We start from the raw sequence: 22344 nt of genomic DNA, 5'->3' as shown, positions 1-22344 counted from the left end.
TTTTCAATCTTAAAAAACAAGCAAAAACCTACAGCTGATAAATGAAGCTTCCACACAGTCAGGTTTTTTGCGTTGTTATATATTTATTTATTTTTTACCGTGGGAATTGTTATTTTTACTCATATTCTCTCCCTGAGTTTTTTTTTTTAGTTTGCTGGAGTTTGTTTGGTTTTTGTAACATGACAAAATAGTTTATTTTGAAAACTTAAACCGGAAGTCAATTTGTTTATTCCGGGGAGCTGATGATATGCTACACTCTTCAGCTCCTTTTGTGGTCTAAGAAACTATGTTTAACCTCAATGTGTCTCTGTAAGAAGTCACTGTGTTACTGTAGAGGGTTTCGGGGAAGCGGTCCAGTTTGTGACATCATTATACAGCGTCGCATGTTGATCGTTTCCTCCAGAAAATGCGGCTGCTTGTCCTTCTTATGCTAAGCTGCGGAAACAAGAGATGCTGCTGACTGTATCACAGTGTACACAGATGTCTTCACCTCCATGATACGTTCATATGTAAGCACTTGACCGTTTATAGCAATAGGAACTTGTTAAGGGTTGAATCAGAAAGTGACAGAACTTTACTTTTTTTTATTTTGACTGAGTTTTTTTAAGCTAACAGTAGGCCATGTATGGGCAACTTAAATGCTGGAGGGGACCATCATTTTTCATGGACACTACCACAGGGCCACATATAGGACTGTGCACTTAACCAGATATGATGAAACAGCAATTTTAAACATGTTTACATTGCAGTAACTTAACATATTTCACGCTCAAATGCATGTATAACAGTATAAATAGGAATACAACAGGTTTTGTGCATTTTTACACTGCACTTTTAAGATTTCATGCTCAAATGCATGTAGTTGTACTGAGGCCCACTTCAAGTGAGGGTGCAGGCCGTATGTGGCCCCCGGGCCTCCAGTTGCCCATCCCTGCAGTAGGCTATGAGGACCAAATGACAAGCATAGGAAGATGGAGACAGTCCAGTTACATGAAGCCTACTAAATGAGGACACATGGCTTTGCTGGTTCTTGTACTGTGACTATGAGGGATAATTTAATATTAGGATAGGAATTGGGCACAAACAGTAAGGACGGCATCACTATTACTAATGCTGTGCGTGTTTGTTTGTGTGTGTGTCCTTTAGATGATGCCTGCCTGAGGGAACATAATGGACAATGGCAAACCGAGTCGTGTGTGTCGGCCCCAGCGGATCAGTGAATCGTCCAAGGTCAGTGTGTGTGTGTGTGTGTGTGTGTGTGTGTGTGTGTGTGTTTGTGTGTGTGTGTGTGTGTGTGTGTGTGTGTGTGTGTGTCTGTGTGTGTGTGTGTCTGTGAGTGTGTCTGTGTGTCAATGAGAGGACATATCACAGTCCTGAGCCATGCTGTACAGTCAGACACATACAACATGACATTTGTATGACTAGGTGAACATTACAGTGAAGACAATTTTCATAGAGGACGTTCACATTGGCTGAGGCAGGACAGTGTTTCAGAACACTACAGGTGCATCTCAATAAATTAGAATATGATAGAAAAGTTTATGTCAGGAATTCAATTCAGAAAGTGTAATCTATATGACTCAATACTTGGTTGGGGCTGTTTGACTTGAACTACTGGAAATGAACTTTTCCATGATATTCCAATATATTGAGATGCACCTGTATATACTATAAACATGACCATAGTCACACTGAGTAATTTCAATATTCTCTCTGCATGTTACTTTTAGATTCAATGGTCATTTCTTTGCCAGCTGATGCTACAAATCTGAAGAATCATATTAATTTATTCTGAGCCAGTTTGTATAAAAGAAGCCCTGCCTGAAGCTGCTCTTATCATCTCCCATTGGTCAGATTAATGATTTTATTACAACACCAACATTTGAGAACCATGTCTAACATTTCTTTTTGCGTAGTTAGCAGCGCCTATACTTAAAGGTACACTGTGGAGTTTTCTTGTAAACAAACAAAACTATGTTTACCATCAGTGTTTCTCACCAAAACTCATGTGTGTCCCTGAGGAAATTTAGTCTGTAGAAAGATTCATATTACTATACTACTGAAGAGGGTTGGGGCCAGGTAGGAGAAAAAAATAAGGATTTAAAAAAATCGAATAAATGAGAATAAAGTCGAGATATCGAGAATAAAGCTGATATATGATTTCCAGAAAAAATTTGAAATAATAAAGTAAACTTTTTGTGTTCACTAAAGTTGTAAAGGTATTCACAGATTTGTGTCAATAAGTCATCTGAGTAACTTTGTTTAAGAGAAACGTCATGTCTATCCGAACAGTTAGGTAGACTGCAAGCTACAACCTGATTTTCATAAATGTCATAAAATGAGCAATAACTAGAATATTTAAGGGTGCAGTAGAACTAAAATCCCCCTTTACATAAATGAGCTATTCTTAGTAGTGAGCTTGTTTTGGGGAAAATCTGCTTTTATGTAATTTATGTTAATTTTTTAGACATGTATTGTATTATATTATATATCATATACATATTTTCTCAACAACATTGTATTTCAACTTTCAACTTTCTCAAATTTAATGACTTATTATCTCCTACCTGACCCTAATCCTCTTCCATACTACAAAGTCAATGTAGGGCTGAGCAAAATGGCATTTTTTGTTGTTATCCCTTCAGAATGCAAATAAAGAGACCACAATATGATTAAACATTATGGTATTAGGTCTTTATGTGCAAGATCCAAAACAGACATAAACAGTACCACATGGTCCAACTATCACACAGAGCCACTTTAATAGTCAGTTCCAACACATACAGGTAGTATGGGTAGTGGGTAATCCGTGGTCTGTTGCACTCGAGAAGAGTGAAAATTAGGGATGCACGATATTGGATTTTTTGCCGATATCCGATATGCCGATTTCTTACAACTCATTTAGCCGATTATCGATACCAATATTTTTTTCCCGCACAACTAATACCCACAATCAGGGCAAATCTGGCCAATTTCCCTGTGTTCACTGGGAACATGTGAAAAATGCAACTGTACAGCAATTAAACCCACATTGAATAAAACTATATGTACCTTACAGACTGCTGCTTAAATTCAAATGTAACTTAAAACAGGAGCCCAATATGTGACGACTCAATCTGCACTGTGCAAACAAAATCACAAAAAGTACAAAAAATATAAGCAGCTTCAGTCCCTAATCAGAACATAAATAAATAGCGGGGCTCAGACTACACTGCACAATTCTATGAGCGACAAACAAGGTGCAACAGAGAGGTGATGTGCACCCCATTATTTAATCACTTTATTATATTGGCGTGTTGGCCGATGTCCGATAGATCATTTTCAAGCCAATATCGGCGGATAACGTGCCGATAATATTGTGCATCCCTGGTGAAAATAGCTCTCCTGAGACCTTCAACTAAGTGTTGTGTTGGCAGGTGTTCCGCTGGGTGGATCAAGCTGTGGAGGTGCTGCAGGGCCTCAACGAGCAGCGGCAGCACAGCCAGTTCTGTGATGTGGTGCTGGTGGCCGACAACCAGCGGGTCCCTGCTCACAGAGCCCTCCTGGCCGTCTCCAGCCCATACTTCCATGCTATGTTCACTTTGGGCATGAGGGAGGAACACCAGGAGGAGGTACATAGGATGATACAAAGGAATTTTTCTTCACTAGGAAAATCAGGGAATTATAGATTTGAACAATGGGATAATTTTTCTTTATATCCTCACTTTTTTCTAATAAATGCATTCGTGAAGTCATTAAGATACAGACATTATCTTACATCTGACTCCCTATTAACCTCCATTATCTTCCTGTTTGCAGGTGGAGTTGGTTGGGATGTCCTACATCGGTCTGAAAGCTGTAGTGGACTTCCTGTACAGTGGAGATCTGCCATTGGATGGAGGAAACATCGACTATGTGCTGGAAGCCGCCCACCTTCTGCAGGTAGGAAACTGGACACTTTCTGTTCATACATTAATATTAAATGTACAGAAGAATAAGGGCGCATCATATATTACACTGTATGTGATAGGGAGGCTGTGGCGTTTAAACCATGCTCAGTTGGTACTAAGGGGTCCAAAGTGTGCCAAGAAAATATCCCCCACACCATCACACCAGCAGCAGCCTGAACCGTTGGATTGATCCATGCTTTCTCTCTTTTACGCCAAATTCTGACCCGACCATGTGACTGTCGCTGTGGAAATCCAAACTCATCAGATCAGGGAACGTTCTTCCAATCTTCTATTGTAAAATAGACAACTATGCCACGTGCCACGTTCAAAGTCACTTAAACCACCTTCCTTTCCATTCTGATGCTCGCTTTGAGCTTCAGCAGCTTCTCTTCACCATGTCTACATGACTAAATGCAGTGGTTCCCAAGTCCAGGTGTGCCGTGGAATTTTGTGACAACCATACACTGTTAATGCAGTATGACTCACAGCAGTATTGCCAAAATGAATTCCTGCTTCTGGCAGCAGGAGATCATGTCCTCATACCTAAATGTAATAATTGCTATTTTAAACATTGTCGTCAAGCGGTCGCAGATTTTTATCTTTAGGCACAAAAAGAGTTAGATGGAGGTGCTGTGGCTTGGCTGATCCACATCACTTGCACCTGCTGAAACCACCAATAATGACCCATATGAGCCTTTGGTCAAAATGACCCATATCATGGAGCATTCGGAAAAAATAAAACATATATAAACATATGGTTTGCGGTTGTAAAAAAAAAAAAAAAGGCTGCAGTATCATTGAATTTAGGCCACAAAATAACTGATCTAGGTTTAGGTCAAAACATTTAGTAAAGCTTTATAGAAGAGAGTTTAAACAGTAAATACATGCTGGAAGTGAAGTAGTTACGAGGTCAATGTGACTACTGGAAGTAGTACTGAAAGAATGTGAATACAGGTGAGCCTTGAGATTTTGGCTTGCACCTTGGGCACAACCAGTTTGAAAACCACTGATTTAATGCATTGCTGCCATATAGGGTTGTCAAAAGTATCGATACTCAAAAAAGTATCGATACTAAAACGTTGTATCCGGATACAATACTGACAATACATACATACAAACATACAATACAATACAATACATTTTCAAAAGTATCAAGTATCTGAAGCTTGTTATCATAGTTGCCGTTTCTTTTTGCACAACTGTTTTTTATTATAAATATTTAACCAGTGGTTCTGTTAATTTTTACATATTGCATTTTACTTGTTAATAAAAATATTTCTGTTAAATTCTGTGGTCTTTGGTTTTATCCTTGTGGTATCGAAAATGGTATCTAGTATTGAATATTTTCCTGAGTATCGGTATCGAGTTGAACATTTTAGTATTGTGACAACCCTACTGCCATATGATTGGCTGATTAGATATTTGTGTTAACAAGACGTAGAACAGGTGTACCTAATGTAGTGGCCGGTGTGTGTAATTAATTGAGATGGAACATTTTAAACTACTAGGAAATAGTTGTAATGTGATGTCTAACCCTGCTGTTGATCAGGTGTGGCGAGTGGTGGATTTCTGCTGCCAGTACCTGGAGAGGGAGGTGAGCGAGGACAACTACCTGTACCTGCAGGAGCTGGCTCTGCTCTACAGCCTGGAGCGACTCGACACCTTCATCGACCACTTCATCCTCACACGCTTTGCTACGCTCTCCTTCACCCCTGATTTCCTTCACAACATTCCTTTGCACAAACTCACATCCTACCTCTCCAGTGAACAGGTAAACGGCAAAATAATCCCACTAGGGATGGGAATAATTAATTGATGATCAACTAATGTCGTTAAGAATTTGGTCGATCACGTGGAATTTTTAATCAATCTGTGTATTTTTTTAAATTTTTTGCGTATCAGTGCTCACTGAACTGAAACACGGCCGAGCGTTCAGTTCTGCGGCCGTATGTCAATAAGCCAATGAGCTGAGAATTAAGTTGGATAAAGCTACAGTTTGCAAACTGAAAGTTGCAAAAACAATTATAAAACATACAGAAATACAAGAGTATCAATTTGAGCAAAACTAGCTTACTGTATCAAACCTTGTTAGCATGAATTACTGAGTTAAACTTATTTAAACACAAAACACACTTAAATATGAAGATTACTGTGAAAACTAACCTCATGCCTCTTCGGGGGCTAAAACATAAAACACTGAACTCCTTGACATTATCTTAACAGTATCACCTCACTTGAGTTAGTTTTACTATCAACAGGAAGTCTCTTTTCGTCCTTTCAAAATAAAAGCGCCCGTTATCAAAACAGGCTTTTGCAAAGTACTGTAGATGTATCTTTTATTTTGCCCATGTATGCATGATTTTATACATACTGGAGTTTGTATAAAAACATATCGATTAATTGATTGTTAACGTTATAGATAATCGAGTTGGCAGGTTTCTTCCAAAGACCCATCTCTTAATCCCACCACAACATAACATGGGTTTGGGGCTTAGATGTGGGTTAGGATTATAAGAAGACTGCATCATTAATATTTGAGCTTGTCTCTTCTTAATCAGGTTCAGCATGACAGCGAGCAGGCACTCCTCAAGGCCACCCTGCAGTGGCTCAGCAAGACTCCAGACAGGACCGTTTACGCCAGACAGCTCCTGTCCCACATCCGCTTCCCTCTGATGCCAGCGGAGGACCTGGTGGACCGAGTGCTGCCGGCGGTGCAGGCCCTGCTGACGGAGGAGGCCGGCTGCGAGGCCCTGGTGGAGGAAGCTGTGGCGTACCACGCCAAGCCCAGCGCACAGCCGCTCCTGCAATCTGCACGCACCAAGCTGAGGGGCGGCGTGGAGCAGCTACTGCTGATTGGAGGAGAGGTACAGATGGGATGATGAGGATGACTTTAATATCAGAGGTAGCCATTAACGGTATTAAACAGAATTAAAAGCTTTAAATCTGTCGACAAAGTTTACTGATGTCTTTCCCTTGATGTTTTGGAAAATTTATTTTTTTATTTTTTTACTTTATTGCCTTTATGCACATTAACAGGCAATTAACATCACAAAGGAAAACAAACAAAACATCTTGAGATTGGGTCTCATCCGTCACACAAATATCATTGTAAAGGGTATTGCACATATTTTATCTGGTTCTGTATTCCAAAAAAAAGGGATATTTTAGATAATAATAGTGCATAAGAGTTTTAAGCGATATGGTCGGTAACTGGTGTCCACCCTCTCATAAAAATAGGTACTTTAAGCTGTAATTGGGCAGTCATATATTCCATCATGTAGACATGTTTTACTTTCTGTAACCACTGAGTGATCATGTGGGGGTCAGTCTTCATCCAATTTATAGTAATAATTTTTCTTGCAATCATCATAACAAAGAGTCCATTGGAAGTTCTACTGCCCAAATTTTTTACAGTTCTTCTTTGACATTTTTCCAAAATGTTTGTACTTTCGTGGAAAATTCATTCTAACTGAAAAATTACTTCATGTAAAATATTTGTTGAAAAGACAAAGGAAAGAAATATTTTCTTAGATATTATAGCATTAGTGAAAAATGTCCTGAATACAGAGGCAAGTTGGAGTCTCTGGTAGAGCTGCAGACTGGAAACCTGAGACTTGAGACCTGATTGAGGCTCGATTGATAAGAGATCGGACTCAATTGAGACTTGATTCCCTTAAGACTTGATTTAATTTGAGGCACAAAATATTTAAGCCATTAAGCTTTTACATCTTGTGAGCAGTGGTGGAAAAAGTATTCAGATCCCTTACTGTGGTAAAAGTACTAATACCACACTGCAGAATTACTCCAATTAAATATCCTGCATTTGAAACTTACTGAAGTAAAAGTACAAAAGTATCAGCATCAAAATGTAGTTGAAGTATGACAAGTAATTGTTATGCAGAATGGACCCACTCAGATTATTATATAAAGTAATGGAAAAAAATAATAGACCACCCTTTTTCTTCAATTTCTTGTTAATTTTAATGCCTTGTACAACTAAAGGTAAATTTGTTTGGACAAATATAATGATAACAGCGAAAATAGCTCATAAGAGTTTAATTCAAGATCTGATATCTAACCATTTTCCATGGTTTTCTTGATAATAACCAAAATCATTTTCAAGATAACCATGGAAAATCGCTAGATATCAGCTCTTAAATTAAACTCTTATGAGCTATTTTTGTTATCATTATATTTGTCAAAACAAATGTACCTTTAGTTGTACCAGGCATTAAAATTAACAAGAAATTGAAGGAAACAAGGGTGGTCTAATAATTTTTTCCATGACTGTATATTCCAAATGTATTATTGGATTATTATTGATGCATTTATGTAGGCAGTGTTTTAATTTTCTCAAGATAGGGCTCATTTTTAACAACTTAATATACTGTTATTAGGTTTAATTCAAAAAATGTCTAATGAACTAAAATGTATCATGTTGTGAAAAAAAAAAATAAGACAAAGACCTTGGACAGCCACACATATTTACTTTTTAATAACTATGCCTGACATGGATTCCTGTATCTCCCTGCAAACTGCCAAATGCTCAAGGTGTCAGAACGTGGAGAGGAGCTGAGCGCCAATGTTTGCAGACTGGACAGTGAAACAGGAAACTGGGAGGTGGAGACCGAGCTGCCGGCCCAGCGGAGCCACCACTGCCTGGCGGTGCTGGGAGGCTTCATCTTCGCTGCTGGCGGCAGCTCGTCCAGGGACAACGGCGGAGACGCTGCCTGCAACCTGCTGTACAGATACGACCCCCGCCACAACCAGTGGACCAGGGTACTGCTCCATTCTCCTCGCCAGATACTTCTCAGTTTACAAACGATGTATAGAGCATACTAGGGATGGGCGTTTGGAAGAAGCCTGCCAACGATTATTTACGATCAATTAATCGCTGCATGCATACATGAGCAAAATAAAAGATATATATACAGTACTATGCAAAAGCCTGTTTTGATAACTGACACTTATTTTGAAAGGACGAAAAGAGACTTGATCCAGTCAATTACTAACTTGATATGATAAGTTCAATGTTTTATGTTTTAGCCCCCGAAGAGGCATGAGGTTAGTTTTCACAGCAATCTTGCATATTTAAGTGTGTTTTGTGTTTAAATAAGTTTTGGATCAAATTAAACCTAGAAAATCATGCTAGCAAGGTTTGATACAGTAAGCTAGTTTTGCTCCAATTAATACTCTTATGTTTGTCTGTGTTATAATTGTTATTGCAACTTTCAGTTTGCAAACTGTAGCTTTGAACTATCCTTTTACACAGCTATGTAACCCCGACAGTGTGATGCTTTTCCAGGGTGCTTCAATGAACGAGCGGCGAGTGGATTTTTACCTGGGAGCAGTGGGAGAGTGCCTGATCGCCGTCGGTGGGAGGAATGACACCGGGGCTTTGTCCTCTGTGGAGGTTTACTGTCCCGCTGAGGACTGCTGGTCCTACGTGGCAGGCCTGCCCAGGTATGAAAACGTCATGTTAGGAGAAGTTTCTCTCATGGATGACTAACAGTCATTGAAAAAATTATTAGACCATCCTTGTTTTCTTAAATGTATTGTTCATTTTAATGCCTGGTACAACTAAAGGTTTATTTGTTTGGACAAATATAATGATAACAACAAAAATGGCTCATAAGAGTTAAATATAAGAGCTGATATCTAGCCATTTTCCAGGGTTTTCTTGATAAGGATTTTGGTTATTATGGATTTCAAATTAGTCCACAGGCCCAATGCAAGCAGCAAAGACACATAACTAAAAGCTCACCGGCTCCTTCTTCCTTCTTTGAACCAAGCTTTAGTCCTACAGTTTCCATTTTTCCCAATTCAGACTCTCCAAACATTTCTCTCCCACACTGCTCTGTGAGTGAGTGCTTCCAAACCTCTTGCTTTCCAGATCTCCACCTGATACCCTTAATCAGCTGCCTTGTCCAAAAGTGATGCACTCAGGCAGAGATGGGCGCGGCCTGCAGCTCAACTCAACATTATTCCTAATGAACTTCAATTATTCAATCAACAAAAAAAACTACATTAAGGCTCCTACAATGACTTTGGTGCAGGCGGCAACCTCCAGGTCTGAACAGTGAGGCAAACCAGGAAGTGCCTTAAGTTGCATTCTACCAAAACAGGGATCGCTGATGGCGGCGGCAAAAGCTTTTCTGTCTATTCATTTCAATACAAAATGAGAAAACTTCTCACTTCATTTATTACCTCAGAATTTTTTTTTAGGACAACACTTTCAATCGCTAGTAAAAAAAAATCAATTAAAAGAAAACAGAAGATACAGAACTGTATGATTTGAGGCGTGGCTACCTTTTTAGTGACAGGTGGCTAACAAGGCGAGCCGTCATCAGAAGAGAAGCAGAGCAATGTATCCATGACAACGTGTCAATAAAGTTATGTATATAACGTTATATATAACTTTATTGACACGTTGTCATGGATACATTGCTCTGCTTCTCTTCTGATGACGGCACTCCAAGGAGTCGCTGGTCATTTTTCATGAGTAAGTAACGTACATTTTGTTTTTGTTTTTTGCTAGCCAAAATGAACATCCCAGTTAATGCTCCAGTTAATGCTAACATGAATTAGCAGTGACTTCTCTCAGTCAGGTTTAGGTGTAGAGAGGCGTGTAGTCAGTGTTGTCAGATCCCTCTCGCTCCTCCACAGTCCAAATATGGTCTGCTCCCCGTATCGGAAACAAGATGGTGGCGAGTGAAACGCTGAACTCAATGCTTCCAACGGGCAGTCCACAAACCAATGGGTGATGTCACCATACAGTCTATGGTCCTTATGTATTGTTGTGCGTAGTTGTTGATTTTTTTTCTTCAACTATTCATTTTTTACAGTGCTGCATTTTGTCTTTTCTAGGTTTACTTATGGCCATGCTGGGACGGTCCTCCGCGGTGTAGTGTACATCTCAGGTGGTCATGACTATCAGATCGGCCCTTACCGCCGGGATGTCCTGAGTTATGATCCGTCCCGGGACAGTGAAGTGTGGGTGGAACGCCAGCCCATGTCTCTGGCCCGAGGCTGGCACTGCATGGCCTCCCACAACCACCTCATCTACGCCATCGGGGGCAGCGACGACCACGAAGACACCACAGATCGCTTTGACATCCTACGGGTGGAATCGTATGACCCGCGCAGTGGCCAGTGGACCCAGGTGGCACCGCTGCTGCTGCCCAACAGCGAGGCGGGGCTCGCAGTCTGGGCGGGGAGGATATATGTGCTCGGGGGCTACAGCTGGGAGAGTATGGCCTTCTCCAGAGCCACTCAGGTGCACGACCCTGACAAGGGCTCATGGACTAGAGGACCCGACCTGCCGAAATGCATCGCAGGGGCCTCAGCATGTGTGTGCACTGTAAAGCCCTCATCATCATCAACCTCTCCGTAGAAGACGAAGAAGAGATAAGGGAGAAAAGGAAGATTATACCCCACATAACCACAGTGATGAAGGATTTTCTCTGTCCAAAAATACAAGCCATGATTTGTAGCTGAGGCAGAGCCTGATGCTTATTTCTGATTCTAAATCTTTAAGACGGCTTAAGAATTTAGTTGAATGACTACTAATGAACAAATTCTTGCTAATAAAGTGGCAGTGTTTTCTTCTGCTGCTGTAGTCCATCTGCTTCAAGGTTGGACGTGTTGTGTGATCAGAGATGGTCTTCTGCAGACCTCGGTTGTAACGAGAGGTTATTTAAGTTAGTGTCGCCTTTCTATCATCTCCAACCAGTCTGATCATTCTCCTCTGTCCTCTGGCATCAACAAGGCATCAAGGCTCACTGGATATTTTCTCTTTTTTTGGACCATTCTTTGTAAACCCTAGAGATGGTTGTTTGTGAAAATACTCAGACCAACAACCATACCACGTTCAAAGTCACTTAAATCACCTTTCTTCCTCATTCTGATGCTCACTTTGAACTTCAGCAGCTCGTCTTCACCATGTCTACATGCCTAAATGCATTGAGCTGCTGCTGATTGGCTGAGTAGATATTTGCGTTAATGTGAAGCTGACAGGTGTACATAATAAAGTGGCTGGTGAATGCAATTCATTGCTTTTGTGTTTGTAAATAAAACTTTTAGGCCTAATTTAATTCCCCAAAGTGTCACAATCCACAGACAGAAGCAAAACAACACAGAAGTGAATGAGAGAGAGCATTCAGCAGTTTGTGCCTCCCACTGCAGATTTTGTGAATTTAAAAAGACACTTTGCCACTACTTGCTGATTAATTAATATGTTCTTTGATTTAGTAAAACAAGACCTGCAGCACCCCTATAAAGCCTCAATGGACATTGGAACTTATTTTCAGTGGTGGAATGCAACTAAGTACATTTACTTAAGTACTGTACTTAAGTACAATTTCGAGGTACTTGTACTTTACTTGAGTATTTCAATTTTAGGTAACTTTATACTACTACTTCACTACATTTTGAGGCAAATATTGTACTTTTTACTCCACTACATTTAGCTGACAGCTTTAGTTACTTTACAGGTCAAGAGTTAATATTAACACAATACATTGAAAATGATTATGCATTTTAATTAATTAAACTACAAGAAAGAATAATAAGAAGTTAAAATTAGCCCTACATTGACAACATTAATTTAAACCTTACATAAATGGTTTGAAAATAAAAATACAATTACATGTTGTTGGTTGTTTGTTAACACACATATACAGAGTGTATGTACCAGTGGTGGAATGTAACTAAGTACATTTACTCAAGTACTGTACTTAAGTACAATTTTTAGGTACTTTTACTTTACTTGAGTATTTCTGCATTTGTAGCTTTATACTTCTGCTCCACTACATTTTGAGGTAAATATTGTACTTTTACTCCACTATATTTAGCTGACAGCATTAGTTACTTTTCAGGTTGAGATTTAACATAAAAAACATGATACATTTAAAGTGATGAGACATTTTTTTAAAAACAACAACCTCATAACAGTATATTAAAATTAGCTTTAGTTACTTTTCGGGTCAAGAATTAACATAAAAACATGACACACAACAAAATGAGCTCTCCACAACAGTAAAATTCTGTTTACATAAATGCATCAATAAAAATAATCAAAAAATATATTTAGAATATATTAAACAATCTGAGTGGGTCCATTTTGCATAACGAATATATTTACTTTTGATACTTTAAGTACATTTTGATGCTGATACTTTTGTACTTTTACTTAAGTAAGTTTTGAATGCAGGACTTTTACTTGTAGTGGAGTCATTTCACATCATGGCACCAGTACTTTTACTTAAGTAAGGGATCTGAATACTTCTTCCACCACTGATATGTACTAATATTATAATGTGCTCAGTATTGTATATTCTAATAGATCATTCGAATTTCAGAATTATTTGTTGGACTGCATTTGTACGTCTTTCTTAATTGCCTTTAATTAAAAAATAAAAAAAAACATAAACAGAATTTTATTCATAAAATGCAAACATTATAAAAGTAAGCACCTCACTTTTCAGAGCTTTGTTGGTCACATTTGAAAGCTTAATCACATTTGTCTTCACATCACATTCTATAGTTATTACACTGATGTAAATAAGGCAGTGCTGAATTACAGTGTGTGGTTTAGTAGGTAGACTGCATGTAGCTGGTACTGCTGTCGGTGTTTTAGGTATCAGTTGGTCCAGTCTCTTCTCTCCACTCTCCTGGCAGCCTCACACAAAGGGGTAGTAGGGATGAGAACTGACTCTGAGAACAGAACAGAACAACAATCACACAGTGTAAGAATAGCTGCACCATGCAGGAGACTTCTGCTGCTGCTGCTGTGTGTTCACTTACTGTTCAAGCCAGAAAGCCCTCCACGCTCGGTCAAGTCCTTTTAGTGCTTTCATGTCCTCTTCAGTCAGACTGAAGTCAAAGATCTGCACAAACATTGGATATGATTCAGACACATGCATTTAACAGACAACTTTATTGATGCTCATAATCGCTTTCCTGATGATAGTGTTTGTTGTTCCTGTAGGAAAGTTGATAAAACAGACACTGTGTTCCTATTACATCAAATACTCCTTGATATGATACTTATTATAAGTACATTTACTTAATTACAATTTTGAGGTACTTGTACTTTAGTATTCCCATTTTATGTAACTTTATACTTCTACTCCACTACATTTTGAGGCAAATATAGTTTTTTCCCCGCACTACATTTAGCTGATAGATTTAGTTACTTTTCAGGTCAAGATTTAACATGAAAAACATGATTCATTTAAAGTGATGAAACATTTAAAAAAAATAAAAAATAAAACCTCATAACAGTATATAAAATTAGCCTTATCTTTGCAAAATTAAAATACAGCTTAAATAATTGCATCAATAATAATAATAATAATATAGTAATATATTGTATAGTGTGTCCATTCTGCATAATGAGTATTTTTTAATGCTGATACTTTTGTACTCATACTTCAGTAAGTTTTGAATGCAGGACTTTTACTTGGAGTGGAGTAATTATACATTGTAGTATTAATACTTTTACTGTAGTAAGGGATGTGAATACTTGTTACACCATTGCTTGTGCTGAATAATGATATCCTGCTGGCTTTATGCAACATGAGAAGGATTTTTTAATCTTAGAAGTATTGTAGGGATTTTAACCACTACAGAGCTATAGGGCACAATAACGTCAGGCCACATAATGTATATAAAAAGACAAATTTTTGACCCAAATCTGGTCTATATCAGCTCAAAAAAATATTTTTTTGTCATACTTTTTGTGTCATATACTATGAAAACTGACTACTTATCAAACTACTCCCCACCCCTCCCTGACCTAACCATATCTCAGAAGACTTGTCTGTATCTGTGTGTCTTTTTTTTAGGCAGCTGATACGTTATGCAGTCATTTTGTCTGTCTCATGCATTATTGTGGGTTTTTTTTGTAAGAGATGGAGTTTCTTTGAGTTTCCATCTGTCTTCTGTGAAGAAAGCTGTGATGAACGTGATCTATAAACCTGCCCAGACAGCAGACGAGGAGTAACTGGTGAACACAGAGGAGCATTTAGCAGCTAAAGAGACCCATGTTACTTTACAGGAGTTTGGGGAGACTGAAACACTGTGAATATTGGACAGAAACATGAATACTGACGTTGCTCTGTGACTGGCTGATCAATCATTTTGTCGTTTCTGGCATTTTTAACTTTAGAAGCTATAAATATGTAGTTTCTTCTGGTTGTTCTGCTCCTCCTTAATGGCCAATCAATGCAGCGTTAAATATATATCAGGAAATAAATCAATAAAGAAAGAACAAGTCAGGCTTGTTTTTCAAAAGCTGAATTTGAACTCAGCTCTGTTGAGCAACGAGCAAGCAAGGCAATGTGCGGTTCTCCTACAAGCAACTAAATAATTCAAACATCCGATCTGTGAAAGTCCAGATGAAATATTGAATGATGTCTAATGAACACATTACTATCACAAAGCAGCATGAGTACTAAAGAAAGTAGGCGATTATCAGGAGAGAGAAAGAGTAAGAGGATAAAGAGGAGAGCTTTTACCTTTGTGTTTTCAAGGATGCGATGAGGCTTGTCACTCTTAGGGATGACTGAAATACCCTGCTGCACATGGTACCTCAGCAATACCTGGGGGGAAAGCACTGTTAATAACATAGGTATACACACACACTTGCACATATACAGGACACACACTGACACAGACCTGTGCAGGGCTGTGTCTGTGCTTTGTGGCTATCTCTGCCACAACTGGGTCCTCCAGGAGCTTAACTGGATCCCTTTCTTCTCTGAGCCTAAGATAGGAAAAGTAAAAAGACCAGAGCACAGGACTTTTCATTCATGACAATGAGCAGCCTCAGTGGGTAGTTCTAATATATTTATATCACTAACATCACTTTTTGCTCTTATCTATCGTCATGAGCGATAAAGTTCACTCGACTAAATCTTCTTGAACTCCAGTTTAAAGGTTGTAGATGAGATAAGGCTTAATAACAGAATGAAACCTATTGCATAACAATGTTTTCTTTGGCACGTCTGAGGAGTCCAAAAGGACATTTACTGTGTCATAATAAATTACTTAGTTTTACTCTTTAAAAACGGAATTAATTGCTTTTTATTATGCTACTATGAAAGTTTTCCTTGCCACATTGAAATCAGATCACATAATAGCAAATAAAACTGAAAGGGTGTATTTAATTTCAGCAATGTCCAGCAGAGGGCAGCACAGACCTGGCAACACTAAATTCAACACACAGGAGATGAATAAGAGATTTTTCTTTTTCTTTTTTTGACAATATGAGAAGCTGCCTTTCACTTTAAAACTGTTTCCTGTGTGTTGAAGGACACTTCTGGTAGTGTGCACATGTGGTAACATTAGTGACAAATAAAGTTCGAGGGATTTCAATGCAAGAAGCTGTACAATATTAGCATCAGCTTTATTCATTTTTGTTGACGGCTGAGGTCAGCCCTACACACGGGTGTGTATGTGCCTGATTTATTGAGTGAGTGAGGCCACATTTACACATAGCCGCTTAACCCTTCTTAAAACCCACTTTTATAGACTTGCTTTTATGTAATGCTTTCTTTTTTACTACTCATTTTTACCTCTTCACTTTTTACTTTTTCCACTCCTTTTACCATTTATTTTCTGTGTATCTGAGAATGTCTTGTGATTGTTCCTGCTCTGTCTTTTATTGTTTTTTTTTTTTTATGTAAGAATTGTTTTTAGTCTTATGACATCATTGTCTTTGTAATTAACTGCCCTCTGTCGAAGCAATTTGTAAGCTGCTGTTTTTAAAAGGTGCTATATAAATAAAGTTATTATTATTATTATCATTATTATTATTATTTACAGAAACTAATAATCCCCTAACAGAGGAAAATTATTCTGATAAAGTAATAAGAACAGAATTAGAAGGTAAAAGGAATGAAAAAGTAAAAAGTAAAAAAGTAAAAATGATTAGTAAGATAGAAAGCATTATATAAAAGTAGGTCTATAAAAGTTGGCTTTTAAGAAGTGATTTAAAAGAAGTTACTTGGGTGACTGAGTGAGTGATCACACTATATTCAGGGGGCGGGGCTGCTCGAGGCTGCACATCCACTGTCTTCTTCTACATTTGCAGTGCACACTTGTTTTCAAACACGTTGTCATTGGCCGATGAGGACAGATATTTTACTTCCTCATTTCATTTCAAATGTAATTATTAGGGCCCATGAAAAAGCTCTATTGTTCCTCTAAGGTTTATTAAATTATTGAGCGTATTAGTACTTTTTTGTATTGCTGGGACAAAAGCATACTAATATTTACATCATAGACACTACCAATAACTATTCCTAACACATTGTACACAAAATTGCATGAACCAAACACGCTCAATGATATACAGGATATTGACCTAGTCCTGTTAATCATCAGTCTGAGTCAGCGGTGTGTGTGATTAATGCCATGTGTCTTACAGGTCTGAGGGTCTCCCTGGCGAGCCGAAGGGACTGTAGGCAGTCAGGGCGATGTTTTTGGCCTTACAGAACTCTATCATCTCTGACTGCACCAGATAAGGATGCAACTCGATCTATGGAGGATATAGCACCAGAAAACAAAAGCCAAATAAATATGGATAATGATCAAAGGCAGAGCTTCATATATTTCTAATCTTGGATTTATAGTCAGCTAAGGAACAGGACCAACATTTTGTTCCAGGAATTTATCCCTACACAACAATGTTATGTTGATACATTTTGTTGAAATATGATAGTTGCATCACCACATGATATAATCAGATTACAATACTTAATTAAATAACAAGTCATGCATCAACATCATGTGATGTTCCGTACGTTGTGCTTTGTTGTGTATGGCAGCATTTGATGTCATGGTAACCTGAACAAAAATAAAAACTTTCATTTTGCTCTAATTTTTCATGAGCTGAAAACAAAGATCTAAGACTTTGTCTATGTACAAAAAAGGATTATTTCTCTAAAATTCTGCTTACAAATTGGCATATCAAGATGATGATCAGACAACATGATTATTGCACAAGTGTGCCTTAGTCTGGTCACAAAAAGAGGGCACCATAAAATGTGCAGTTTTATCACACAGCACAATGCCACAGATGTTGCAAGCTTTGAGGAACATGCAATTGGCATGCTGACTGCAGGAATGTCCACCAGAGCTGTTGCCCATCTCAAGCCATCTCAAAAGTAATTTCTGAGAAATTGGTAACCACTTACGACCCTCATCCTGCATCTTCACCTATCTGTTACAAACAACACAGGTGCATTTTAATGATGGCATTTTGAATACAGAGATACTGTGACTAGATCCAGAGGCCCATTATTGTGCCATTCATCCTCTACCATCACCTCCTGTTGCAGCATTATAATGCACCGCCCCATGTTGCAAGGACCTGGACACAATTCCTGGAAGCTGAAAACATCCCAGTTCTTGTATGGCCTGCATACCCAGCAGACATGTCACCCATTGAGCATGCTAGGATGCTCTGAATCGGCGTATACAACATTTCCTGCCAATTCCAACTTCACACAGCAATTGAAGAGGAGTGGACCAAGATTCCACCGGCCACAATCAACAACCTGATCAACTCTTTTTTGAAGGAGATGTGTTTCACTGTGTGAGGTAAATGGTGGTCACACCAGATACTGAACGGTTTTCTGACTCTAACACAGATTTTAAACAATTTTGTGAGCCAAATCTGAAACAAATAGACCTTCGATCTTCGATCGTTGATCTCAACTCATGAAAAATTGGAGCAAAAACAAAAGGGTTGTTTTTATATATTTGTTCAGTGTCATTTATGAGGTAATTTTTCATGACATCATAGAAAAACATCATATATTGTAATATGATAACTTTTCAAATTAAATATTTTTTGCAAGTAATCTTAAATATTTAATAACAACATCCCATGTGAGCTCTATGAGGCAGGCCATCCATTGGGACAATCAATCTGAGACAGCACCTGATTGACAGCAGGGGGCACCCTGCACAGAGCCAGAAGTCTCTCCAGCTGCAGGATGTTGAAGTTGGACACACCGATGCTCTTTACCTTCCCTGAGGCTTGCAGGGCCTCCATCCCCTGCAAACACATCAACACACAGTAAACACACCTCTGCCATCAACTTTAAAAGAACCATGCAAGCTTTGATATGTTTTATTTAAAAAACAGAGAAAATCTAATTAAGAAAAGCATAAAATTTAGGAAAGCATTAATGTCCTGTAACTGGCATAGCAAACTGAAGTGATTCTCTAGTATAGTATAGTATAGTATAGTATAGTATAGTATAGTATAGTATAGTATAGTATAGTATAGTGTAGTATAGTAGTGTAGTGTAGTGTATCATATACTATAGTATCGCATAGTATAGTATAGTATAGCATAGCATATTATAGTATAGTATAGTATAGTATAGTATAGTATAGTATAGTATAGTATAGTATAGTACTATAGTATAGTGGCATGGATTCTGTTCTTTTTAGAATAGTAAACTGAAGTGATTCTCTAGTATAGTATAGTATAGTATAGTATAGTATAGTATAGTATAGTATAGTGTAGTATAGAGTAGTGTAGTGTAGTGTAGTGTAGTGTAGTATAGTATAGTATAGTATAGTATAGTGTAGTATAGTATAGAGTAGTGTAGTATAGTATAGTATAGTATAGTATAGTATAGTATAGTATAGTATAGTATAGTGTAGTGTAGTGTAGTGTAGTATAGTATAGTATAGTACTATAGTATAGTATAGTGGCATGGATTCTGTTTTTGTCCTACAAACTTATTTTATACAAAAATTACTATAGTATAGCATAGTATAGTACAGTACTACAATATAGTATAGTATAGTATAGTCTATTGCAGTATAGTATAGTATAAGTAGTATAGTATAAGTATAATGTATTATGGAAGAAGGTGTAGAGCTCATAGTATATGTGGTGGCTGTGATTGTGCCAGTTAACATGCAAACAGATTGAGTACATGTGTTCTTACCCTCCATACATCTACATAGTCTATGTCAGAGGTCAGTACCTCTCCATCCTTCTCAGGCAAAATTTCATCACCCACTTTCTAGGAGGAAATGTAGAGTCAGTCAACTTATACTTACTACACCAAAACTCAATGTACATTCATTAGGATGTAAGAAAAACAACTCGGATGTGATGGCTGTATTAGCCGTAACAATGTGATAAGCCCATGATTTGGAGATTTTCAGCTCCATGATAGTCTAGAAACACATAACACAATTTTTACACATTTATTGTTCGTACAGGACCTTGTATAATGGGCTTTAAAGCCTCCAGAAATTCAAATACAAAGGGCTGTAAAACTTTTTTGAATTCTCAACCTTTAGGCCAACAGGGAAATGCACAAGGTAAAGATCCAGGTAGTCCAGCTGGAGATCATTCAGGGACTTATTCAGGCACACAGGGATGTCCTCTGGGGCATGGTAGGTACACCACAGCTTTAAAACAAAAAGGGACAGAGCAGGAAGATAAATAGTAAGATAAAATATTGCAAACAATATATAAGGCAGCATATTAAGACATATAAAATCAAGCACTTATTAATGTGTAACATCATCCGGATACTTTGGGTACCACAGAAAACATAAAAGTACCATGTAAGGTTCAGTTTCAGTTTACAGGTTTTTTTCATACTTTCCTTCTTTGCAATTCAAAAATGGCATCAGTTGTTTAAACAAATATGATGAAATTTCCCTTCTCATGTTGCTCCCTGGCCTTGCTGGAACACCTGCTCTCCTCATCACCCACCTTACTGACAATGAACATGTCCTGGCGCCTGATGATGCCCTGCTGTGTCTTGGAGCGCAGAGCCTTGCCGATATCAACCTCATTTTTGTAGCAGTGAGCAGTGTCTATATGGCGGTAGCCAGCTGCAATGGCGGTCTCCACTGCACCCTGGACTGAGGTGCGGGGAAGATGGGAGGACTGCAAGATATGAAACATTTATAAAATAGGCCTTTTATTTACATCTCCACCACAGTGTACTTCAGTAAAACCATTCAAATCTGTGCTGTTTACACTGTCAATGCATTGAGGAATTTGATGGAGGCTACCAGTATTCTCAGAAATTAACTGTCTCTGCCTTACGGTAATATGATCTCCAGTGTTTACACTAATAACTCTTTTTGACTGTGAAACAGTTATAAGTTATAAGCCTTCTTGCTGGAAGTTAGATAGGAAAGTCTAAATCACTGTTTGTTAAATATTATGCTACAGTCAGCAGCTGTCAGGAATTTGACTAATAGTATAGTATATTACAGTATAATATAGTATGGTATAGTATAGTATAGTATAGTAGTATAGCATATTATTGTACAGCAGTATAGTAGCATAGTATAGAATAGTATAGTTTAGTACAGTATAATATAGTATAGTATAGTTTAGTATAGTATAGTAGTATACTATATTATTGTAGAGTAGTATAGTATAGAATAGTATAGTACAGTAGTATAGTATAGTATAGTATAGTATAGTATAGTATAGTGTAGTATAGTATAGTGTGGTATATTATAGTATAGTTTAGTATAGAACAGTATAGTATAGTATAGTATAGTATAGTATAGTATAGTATAGTATAGTATAGTATAGTGTGGTATATTATAGTATAGAATAGCATAGTATAGTATAGTATAGTATAGTATAGCATAGTATAATATAGTATAGTATAGTATAGTATAGTATAGTATAGTATAGTATAGTATAGTATAGTAAAGTATAGTTACAGCTATAACTATATACTGTAACTACAGCTATAATGTTCAGATATCAGAGTGTATCATCTTCTATAGCTGTTGGCAAGAAAGCAAATATGCTTGTGTCACAAACTAATCCTTTGATAAAGAAGGTTGGATTCATATGCAGCCTTATCTGACCTGGAGGATAAATAATCTGCCTATCAGAAGCCAGTACTTTTTGATTCCCTCCCTAGGCAAACTTTACTTGTTGTTTACTGTTCTACCTCAAATGCATGTACAGTATATGCAATGCATAGTTAATTAAGTGCAATAATCTCGAGCAAGAAAAGAAACTTATATAAGCTGGACTTTGTACGGTACAACATATAGAAATTAATTTTTAGGCTACCTTCCATGTCCCAAGACCCAAAACCGGCATTCGTGCGCCATCATTCAGCTCTATGGTCCTTGCCACCTGTGTGTCCTCCATGCAGAACATTTAACCAGAGCAGCAGAAAAGCAGCAAAGTGATATACTCAGCACACACTGGTCGCACACACTGTCGGATCTTTCCTCTTCCTCTTTATTCCCCTCAAACTGCAAATGCTGAGTCAACGTCCTTCCTTTTTCTTTGCTGATTGTACTTCTCTATATCCAACGTGTTTCTTTCCTTCTCTCTCTCTCTCTCTTTCTCTCTCTTTCTCTTTTCTACCCCTCTCACTGTTTCTTTCTC

At 37.9% G+C, this 22344-nt stretch overlaps 2 protein-coding genes across 3 annotated transcripts; one reads left to right on the top strand and one right to left on the bottom strand.

Annotated features, from left to right (window-relative positions):
* The first annotated feature begins 223 nt into the window (after positions 1-223).
* On the top strand, positions 224-11976 carry klhl36 (kelch-like family member 36). 2 transcript variants are annotated; one of them, XM_059335631.1, is made up of 9 exons: positions 224-509; positions 1147-1230; positions 3417-3611; positions 3799-3921; positions 5479-5700; positions 6488-6793; positions 8481-8708; positions 9235-9392; positions 10797-11976. In XM_059335631.1, exons 2-9 carry the CDS (start codon positions 1171-1173, stop codon positions 11320-11322), a joined length of 1818 nt encoding a protein of 605 aa, XP_059191614.1. In that variant the 5' UTR covers positions 224-509; positions 1147-1170; the 3' UTR covers positions 11323-11976. The 2 variants fall into 2 exon arrangements, with proteins under 2 accessions (XP_059191614.1, XP_059191615.1); XM_059335632.1 differs by lacking the exon at positions 10797-11976 and adding an exon at positions 9823-10253.
* A 1331-nt stretch (positions 11977-13307) lies between these two features.
* On the bottom strand, positions 13308-22344 carry zgc:56622 (uncharacterized protein LOC326033 homolog). The gene is made up of 10 exons (XM_059335630.1): positions 22021-22344; positions 20686-20862; positions 20259-20375; positions 19904-19981; positions 18880-18996; positions 17360-17472; positions 15609-15696; positions 15449-15532; positions 13734-13816; positions 13308-13643 (listed from the first exon to the last, which is right to left on the bottom strand). Exons 1-10 carry the CDS (start codon positions 22108-22110, stop codon positions 13610-13612), a joined length of 981 nt encoding a protein of 326 aa, XP_059191613.1. The 5' UTR covers positions 22111-22344; the 3' UTR covers positions 13308-13609.

Source organism: Centropristis striata, chromosome 6, assembly GCF_030273125.1.
Source record: "Centropristis striata isolate RG_2023a ecotype Rhode Island chromosome 6, C.striata_1.0, whole genome shotgun sequence".
Taxonomy (NCBI): Eukaryota; Metazoa; Chordata; class Actinopteri; order Perciformes; family Serranidae; genus Centropristis; species Centropristis striata.
The sequence above is the reverse complement of the archived record's forward strand: the minus strand, read 5'-3'. Positions and strand labels throughout refer to the sequence as shown.

Coding starts and splice junctions, on each gene's coding strand:
- zgc:56622 (XM_059335630.1), bottom strand. CDS start 22,110: ATGTTCTGCATGGAGGACACACAGGTGGCAAGGACCATAGAGCTGAAT. Junction 20,863..22,020: donor TGGGTCTTGGGACATGGAAG/GTAGCCTAAAAA, acceptor CATATCTTGCAG/TCCTCCCATCTTCCCCGCAC. Junction 17,473..18,879: donor TGCCCCCTGCTGTCAATCAG/GTGCTGTCTCAG, acceptor TATCCTCCATAG/ATCGAGTTGCATCCTTATCT.
- klhl36 (XM_059335631.1), top strand. CDS start 1,171: ATGGACAATGGCAAACCGAGTCGTGTGTGTCGGCCCCAGCGGATCAGT. Junction 6,794..8,480: donor TACTGCTGATTGGAGGAGAG/GTACAGATGGGA, acceptor CAAATGCTCAAG/GTGTCAGAACGTGGAGAGGA. Junction 8,709..9,234: donor GCCACAACCAGTGGACCAGG/GTACTGCTCCAT, acceptor ATGCTTTTCCAG/GGTGCTTCAATGAACGAGCG.